At 40.6% G+C, this 9,041-nt stretch overlaps 1 protein-coding gene across 1 annotated transcript in view; it reads right to left on the bottom strand.

Annotated features, from left to right (window-relative positions):
* Positions 1 to 610: 610 nt before the first annotated feature.
* The window catches only part of LOC148517704 (matrin-3-like), a 31,659-nt gene continuing 23,228 nt past the window's right edge, over positions 611 to 9,041 (bottom strand). Inside the window, exons 11-15 of the mRNA XM_088478268.1 lie at positions 8,012 to 8,052; positions 7,273 to 7,627; positions 6,547 to 6,883; positions 5,277 to 5,398; positions 611 to 4,495 (exon numbers count right to left, since the gene is read on the bottom strand). Of these exons, the coding sequence (XP_088334394.1) occupies positions 4,451 to 4,495; positions 5,277 to 5,398; positions 6,547 to 6,883; positions 7,273 to 7,627; positions 8,012 to 8,052 (900 nt within the window). The 3' untranslated portion in view covers positions 611 to 4,450. The remainder of the gene's footprint in view (positions 4,496 to 5,276; positions 5,399 to 6,546; positions 6,884 to 7,272; positions 7,628 to 8,011; positions 8,053 to 9,041) is intronic.

The raw sequence follows: 9,041 nt of genomic DNA, 5'->3' as shown, positions 1-9,041 counted from the left end.
ACCCGACTCTGGCCGGGCACCAACTAAAACTGAGGTGCCTGTGGCCGGGGTATAGAGGAGGACGGACCCAAGTGCATCCTGGGAGCAGCAAAGCTTTAGCTGCGTGGTGCCCGTGGATCCAGATCCAGCTATACCCCAAGGTCAACCCTGTGGACCCCCTATGGACCCTGAAGTAGAAAAGTTAATTCTGGTTGCCAGGGGAAACAGTCCAGCTCCAAACTATGTAGCCATAGACGGAAGCCCTGCCGGACACTACACAACTGCAGGAGATTGGTAAATAAATTCACCGAGCCCAATAAGCTCTGGCAATGTGGGACAGCAACTATTAGCGCATAAACAAAACAAAAATATGATAACAAAAAGTTGAGATTGGTATAAAAAGTTTTATTTCAGTAACACCGCACTGTATTATTTAGATGCCCCTACAAGACCAGGACAAAGCAACCATGGGATTAAAGGTTAATACTTCCAACAGTTTGAGGAACAAGGTGCAATTACAAAGCTAATGTACATTTGGTTCATACTTATAGGTCACAACAGCCACAAAGATGTCAGGTTCCGGCTGCTAAATTAAAAATCAGATTATTTGAGCAGAAACTGCAGCTCTTCAGGCCAAAGGTTTTACAATAAAGTTTAAAAAGTTAAATAAAAACAAGACAGCTATATTAGATGCCAATTAATCCATTGCCCATTACTTAAATGCAATTATTTGTAAAATAATGAAACACCATGGCAAGATGAGGCCAGAAATACAGCGCACAGTATAGTGGTCTAAGCCTATAACACCTTCGGAACTAGTTACATCAGAGGCCGGGGTGGAGGCAGCCACCTGTAATGGAAGAGCAGCCTCAGTGAGGTTACAACTTGATAGCCACATCCCATACAGTTCCTGTCTCCATCCGGTGTAAGAATCACATTAGACTTTAAATATTCACAAAGACGCATCACAGAACAGACTCCCCCAAATCGTACATTTGAGTTTTTATTGCGATCCCAATAGAAACACAACATTTAGACACTCGGGTTGTCATGCAGGCTCCAGTTCTTCCTAGTCACTACATGGAATCTAACGATCTGTAACCGGAAATGCAGGGTGTACCCATGGAATTAGTGGTGAGAAGGGGAGACGTACAAAGTTACCGCTAGAAGAGTTTTCTTTTATGTAGGGATTAAGAATTATAGGGCAACACTCAAGAACATCAAAATCAAACAAGTGTATCAGAGAGTAGCCCAGTTCCTCCTCCTATACCAATCACTTGCACCCGCTGATTGGTGCCAATGAGCAAACTACTGATAAAGGGATTAGTGACCGGGCTGCAATGTGACTCACGGTACCAATACTATGTAATGATACGATTGTGCCCTTTCGTTCTTAATGGCTTCTTTAGTTGCTGTACGGCTGAGTTATTCAACATGCGGCCCTCCAGCTGGTGTAAAACTACACATCCCAGCAGACCCTGCCACAGTTTTGCTATTAGGGAATGGTCAAACTGTGGCAAGGCATGCTGGACTGTGTAGTTCCACGGCAGCTGGAGGGACATATGTTGAATAGCCCCTGCTCTACAATAATAAAAATAACTCAAATAATATGGGTGCAAGGTTATAGAAATGCATCATCCATAGCGTTTAACACAACAGTTCCACCTAGTGGCCACAATATAATGCATGTTGACAAAAGTGTAAATCGATGGGGTTTGGCTGTACATAAAAACATTCCCCTGGTGTCCGTTACAGGGGAAAGCATTATATTTATGATGTTCAAATTCAGGAAGAAGTTTACCTACACTTGTCAATGTAAGGCTGTAATATGAAGGAGCTTTTACCAGGTTGTACAGCCTATACCCTTGTTAAATGTAATGAGAATTTATCGTGTGTCCTTTGCATGGCAATTATATATATCTGGATCACTGGTACATTAGAAATGTAATCACATTATACATAACTAGTTTCTGGGTGGTAGCCTGTAAGGTCACGTGCAGAAAATGTCCTACAAAACTATTTATTTATAGATCAAAAAAAAATATTTTCACATTACAGATATTAAGCCTCAATAACATTGCTCAGTTATACAAATCACTATACAAAGTGGGCAAAGCCTGAACCAAAATAACAAACATGTTGTAGTACACACACTAATGGCAATAGCAAGACATTCCAAGCCCGCATGTGCTGTACATTAACAGCAGCAGACATGCTAAGCTGCACCCTGTATGACGGCATCAGAAATCCTATTGCATGCACGGTACAGGGAATTATGGAAATGTGCAACCAAAACAGAATTCTCATACGACACTTTTGCATGCTGCCAATATTCCCATTCATGGACAGCCAAGCTAGGCAGGGCTTCCCCATTTTAAACTGTGATGTTATTAAAATGCAATAAGATTATCTCCGTCCACAATGGTGTAAGCTCTTTTAGGCTTTAACAATGCACAGCTACCCCTCTAATTACAGGGGTGGGCAATACGCAGCCTTCCAAGCTAATGTTGAACTGCAAATCCCAGCATGCCTTGCAACAGTATTAGCATGGATTAATAGTAAAACTGTGGCAAGGCATGCTTGGGATGTGTAGTTCTACAAAAGCTGAGAGGGGGGGCGGGGGTTGCTTATTGCCCACCCCTACTCTAGAACCATCTTAGCCACATGGCAATAAGTACTTACTGACTTTAACCACCAGCAATTATAAGTTATAGCTGGTGGGTGTACGGGTTAGGGCAATAGCTGTATGCAGAGTTTCAGAAAATAATAATACTTTAATGGACTGTAACATGACCAAGCTCTTTAATACTGGCAATGATATCTGAGAGGCGTTTTACATTTTGTCCTTTTTACAAGAAGCGGACACTAATGGTTTCTTCGAATGAAGATGTCCGCAGGATAAAACGTGCTTCTGAAACTAAGGATCTGGCTACACCAGAAGAGGCGGCACCTGGCAAGGCTTATCTGCATTCACCACCCTGGAGTGGAACCCGACTACTTTTGGTCATTCTATTGTAAAATCTCTATGAAGAGAATACTGATCATTTTTCTCAATGATTCATATAAAAAGGTGCAGTCGCTCTGCGTTTATCATAAGAGGAGAACCAAAGTTGCCATGAAATAAAAGTCCCCAATATTAATGGAGCTGCAATGTGCAACCTGCATCCTATGAATCGAGAAACACCTCAAAAAGTCATGATGAAAAGGGAGTTGTAACACTTGGGGTAGGCAACGTCCGTCACACCAGCTGCTGTGAAACTACATATCCCAGCTTGACTTGCCATAGTTCAAACATGCCCTAACAGCCAAACTGTGGCTGGTCACGCTGGGAGGTGTAGTTCCACAGCACCTGGATTGCAGCACATTGCATTTTACTGGTTGTAGTGCACGACTGGAATTTGCAAATAGCATAAAAGTCAGGCTAATACCTAATGTCACCATGGGCTGAAATGTCAGTCTATAAGTAATAGCTGGTATCGGAGATATGTACAATCATTTGGATAAGAGAAACTAAGAGAACATACAAGGACACAAATATGAATCCAAGAGAAACCCACTTATATAAGAGAAAGTAAGCCGGCCAGTCCTACAAGCAAATAGTTATGAAGTTCTATAGACTCGGGAAAAGCATCAGCAATTCATTAAATATAAATATAAGGAGCCAATAATGAAGTAGATTTATGTTTTCAAGAAACGAAAGGAATATTTATTTAGAAACGGCTCCAAATACATGAAGAATAATCTAATGCCGGCAGCATTTCCTGGGAGCCCCTATGTCACATGTGCGCTGAAAGGGAAAACACTTCTTTACTAGGGTTCCACAGCCAGCAATGCTGGTCACAAACATCTGGACATAGGCAAGCAAAAAATGAAATGAAATTACTAAACTGCGCCTGCATTCCATTACCTGCTGCAACGTAGAATTATCTGCTCTACACAACGCTTGTTGCAGACACAACAGAAGCAGCAACTAGTGCATGGACTAAGCACTCACTAGGATTAGGGCCCCAGGAGTACTGTTAATACTTCAGTGAGGTCTCTGACTTCACTGAACATTGGCAAACACCACAAACTGGCTGCCGCCACAGTGTAACCCTATGGCGCACCCAAAAGTGCAATCCCAGGAACGGATTGTGGGGTTTCCTTTGCTTATGCAATATATTTACTTAAGATCCCAAAATGGGGGGGGGGGGAAAGTTAGGGGAGGGAGGAAAGGGGACTGGAAGCAGAAACAAAAGTTGGGCATCACTGGTGGAGATGACCGGTACATTCGGAAACCAAACCTTGGCTTTCACGTAACAAAATTAGGAACTTGTAGCTATAATTATTTGAAACATAAAACTGTTCTATTGGTCTTTTTATACTAAAACAACAAAGAAAAAACACTGTTTCAAATTCAGTTAAAGTAAACAGTAACATTTTAGTATATTCTCGTACGCTGCAAATAAAAACAAAAACATCCGTTCACGGCTTAGTTTTTCGTCTCTGGATTCTGAGACATCTTTTTCGTCACCTTCTGTGGAGGAGAAATAATGGACAATGTATTAAAAAAAAAACACAACACAACGTTTATAAATACAGTGTGCTCAGGAACATTTCAAAGGCACTGTAATTCACTACATTCTCTAGGCTCAGCACAGGAAAGTGTATAACAAGGCGTTTAGGATATGTGGTGTCAACTCCTGGACAATGTTGGTCCTCTCCGGCACCCCCAGTACCATACTCCGGAGCCTCCAACACAAATAGCACTTGCCACTAAACTCAGCTACCAAGATATTGTAGTATGAAAGTATTATCAAAGCTCAGAAACAACCTGAATGCCAGGGAGGAGGATTATGGGAGAAGACTAATGTCCTGAGAGAGGAGTTCTGTGAGCTGATCAGCTGTAGCGCAGTAACAAGGTAACGGATGGCAGGAATATATTTACCATCCCTTGATATGTACAAGACTGCTACTACTGTTGAATTAATGGACGACTCAGGGCTCCACAATTTGTTTTAGATTTTTTTGGTGTTGGGGGCTGAACAGAGGCATCTACTGCAGCTCTTTAGAACAGAAGCTTGTGCATTTACATAGAGCGGCTAGTCTTTGGTAACAAATACTCTTACCAGAAAGTACTACACAATCCCATATTATAATAATAAAAATAATATTAATAAATATATATTTATATTTTTTCCCTCAGGAGGCATAGGACAATACTCGTGTGCTGTAAGTCACAAGGAACGGGTAAAGTATTGCATGGCGATGTCAGTGTGGGCTGGCATTGTTCTATTAGGGGTCGATGACAAACTCACCTTCAGTTTCTGATAGTGAGACAAGCTGCTACAGTGTGTAATTTTTGCCACATCTTCAGTTGTGTAGAATAAGGAACAGAGTTTGCAATAGAAACCAGTCTTGGGAATCACATATTCCACTCCTGAAAGGAAAATTGTAAGTCAATATTAAAAAATAAAAAAAAATAGAAGGAAAATATTTTGACATTTTTAGCCGCCAAAAATGTGGTAACGTATGAATCAGCCACTTCAAATGAAACATCAGAGGGGCATTAAAGTGTTAGCTAAACACACTGGGAGCAGCCATGTTAATGCTCACATCACTGTTTAGAGATACAGGTTGAGTCTCCCATATCCAAAATGCTTGGGACCAGAGGTATTTTGGATATCGGAATATTCCGTATTTTGGAATAATTGCATACCATATTGAAATGTCTTAGATATATGGCCCAAATCTAAACACAGAATGCATTTATGTGTTATATACACCTTATACACACAGCCTGAAGGTAATTTTATACAATATTTTCAATAATTTTGTGGCTCAAACAAAGTTTGTGTACATACATGAAATTAATTTATGTGTCATATACACCTTATACACAAAGCCTATAGGTCATTTTATACTTTATTTTTAATAATTTGTGCCTTAAACAAAGTTTGTGTGCATTGAACCATCAAAAATCTAAGTTTTCACTATCTCAGTCATGCTAAAAATATTCCGTATTTCGGAATATTTGGATATGGGAGACTCAACCTGTACTCTCACAAAATGGCTGCCTCCATCAGGTGTAGACGCCGGCACACTTTAACTTGGATAACTTCGATTGCAAACAGAATATACTCGGTAAATGTGATCAGATTATGCATTTTATACGTGTAGGTATCCTGGCGTTCTCTGATCTCAGCGACAGTTACCAGTACAGGTTAACAATATTGAATCCACCTTGACCACCAGGCTTCAAGTTTGCTCTCCGTTCAACGTTATGCTATAATAAATTAGCCGCATGCAGGTTAAGCATCCCCCACAGGGTAGAGAGACTCGTTTTGAATAAAAAATGGCTGATGTGAAACTGCTCTACCTGGATACAGCGGTTTTGGTTTCACATCAGCCACCTTGGATTTAAAAAACAAACAACAACAAAAAAAAAGGCTGCCTAGGAGCTGTCCGGGATGTGGAGAGGACACACTGCAGGTATGTTGGAGCTGACTAAGGGGTATGTGGGCGCACACCTTGCATGCCTATGACCCACACTTCAATCCAGGACTGGAAAGAAAACAAAAATCTTACCAACAGGATTATTGGGCTGATAGGGCCCGAGATCTTTAGAGCTCTCCGCTTCACTTGCACTTGTTTCAGCTGCGCTTTCACTCTCCGGAGCCATTTGAGACGTTTCGCATATCTCTTTATTTACTTCTGGTTCCTGTTGTGCGACGGCTTCGTTATCTTGTTCCGACTCCTCCATGCTTGTGCTAGTCATGAATGAGCTACACGCCGCTTTATCCGTCTTGCCTGCAGAAGCCTCGGTGACACCAGACTTCACCTTGTGACTCCCTGGATCCTCCTCATCGCCGACTTCATCAAGAGTTAAAAAGTCCTCAATATCTCCAGGATAGCGGTCCGCTCTCTTAAAGCAAAACAGGTACATTAGTAAGGTGTTTAAGAGATGTGTACAATGGGCAGCAAAAGGTTTAGCTTTATAGGACCTGCCAGCTAATAGACACAAATTATTTTGTACAAACTCTCCTTCAACCCCTTTATCGTTCTACATTATTTCTTGGCTTTAGAGATGTGCACTTAGACTGACAGAATAGGATCACAGTTTATTTCTGCTGCACTTGGATAGAACACTGCTCTATACACAGGAAAAGGCAGTTCCCATCATAGACCTTCCCCAATATCAGCATTACACATAAAACGAATTCTAAAAAGGGTACAAAGACTAACAATAAAAATCACACTGTCCTCACAACCATGACAGCAGAATAGCAAAAAAAAAAATAAAAAAAATTGTACCTTCTTTTCATCCGTTACTTTAGGAGTTGAGGAGTTCGGTACTTGCACCTCAGCATTTTCTTCGTCCACGTCTTTCTGTTCCACCTCACTTAGGTCAGGCATTTCCGCATCACCGCCTACAGAGCTGCTGGTTTCCATGAGAGCGGCCTCCTCATCCTCCTCCACAAGTTCCGGCTCACAAGAGTCCGTCACAATATCCTTCTGATCCTGATCAGTCTCCTCCAGGTCGGCTTCCTCCGTGGTGACCATTTGTGATATATTTTCTGCGTCGCTGCTTTCAGCTTTCTGACTGTCCTCGGTCTTCATCTGCTTCTCTTTCGTTCCGTTTTTGCGGTCGGGTGAGTGAGCTCTCTTTCTATGGTGAAGAAACAAAATAAAAAAATAAAATAAAAAAAAAAATAGAAAATAAAAAAATAAAAATGGCTCAGAATTTGTGTTTCCAAGGATTAAAAGGGAAACCAAGATGTACAAATTAATAATAAAAAAATATATATATGTATGTTGCTATCTACCAAGCTACAGAACCGCTTGGATCAAATTAACTCTCAGGAAAGTCTATTATTATATAACATCTTGAAGGGATCACCAAGGGAGGTCAGCTTAACAGTGTGTTGGACCAGCTACGGCTGAAGGCTACATTTCTGTTTGTAACTCTCAAATGGCGATTGCCAAATAGCAAAGCAGTAAGACGGGGCTGCAGACAGGGGATATAGGCTTCCTTCAACATCAAAAGGCTTACCTGTTTTTTTGCTGTAGCTGTTCCAAATTCTTGTTTGGAATCTACAGAATATTAAATAAAAAAAAATAAAAAAAAGGGGGGGGGGGGGGTTGGGGACGGGGGAGGAGAGAAGTTGAAGCATTACGTTAGAAAGAAAAAAAAAAAAAGTAAATACAAAACAGCGGAATATTTAACTAGAGAAATTATTCAGCATGGCTGGAAGGCCAATAAGCTCATTCATCCCTGCAGTGCTAACAAACCGAAAATAAACAAAACGAAACCTGGCACAGCGTGTTCAGGGTGATTGTCTACGGGCATACCTCAGGATATTCTTACCCCTGCGGCATGTATATTGGCTGTAATAAATGTAGATGCTACGGACAAGTCTGATATACGCTATACTAATAACCTTTGCACGCTTGCTAAAATCTGTATAGCAAGGGAATGGATGGCTAACACAGGGCCAAATCTGGAAATCTGGATATCTCTGGTTGGAGCAGTTGCCGTGCATGAAAAATATACTTATACTGCTAGGGACATAACACAGAAGTACTATAGAGTATGGGATAGATGGCTAGATTCCCCATATAATCGTTCAGGGGCGGCAGACTTGTCTATCTACCAAGTAGATACAAGAAATAAGAGCACATCGATGTATGTGCAGTGCTGTGTTTGAGGTCATTAGTATGTTTATATATGTCAGAATAATAGATTTAACATTTGATCTGTATGCGGAAGAAAGAATGTAACTTACAGCTGTATTTGAATAGTAAGAAGAGAGACCACACATGTATAGCTTTTGCTGTTTATTAATGTCTATGCATTAATGTAAGTCTACATTGTTCTATTAATGCAAATGTTTATGTAATTTCAAAACTAAAATCAATAAAAAAATTATTGGATTTAAAAAAAAAAAAACCAAAAAAAAAAAAAAAAAACCAAACCTACAATGGCAAAGAAAAATATGAGATATGGTAAGAACTTACCCTTGTTATCTCTATTTCTACGAAGTCCATAGGGTTCCACAGGATACCTTGGGGTATAGGTGTGA

This window comes from Taudactylus pleione, unplaced genomic scaffold (assembly GCF_031769625.1).
Source record: "Taudactylus pleione unplaced genomic scaffold, aTauple2 ptg000212l, whole genome shotgun sequence".
Taxonomy (NCBI): Eukaryota; Metazoa; Chordata; class Amphibia; order Anura; family Myobatrachidae; genus Taudactylus; species Taudactylus pleione.
The sequence above is the reverse complement of the archived record's forward strand: the minus strand, read 5'-3'. Positions and strand labels throughout refer to the sequence as shown.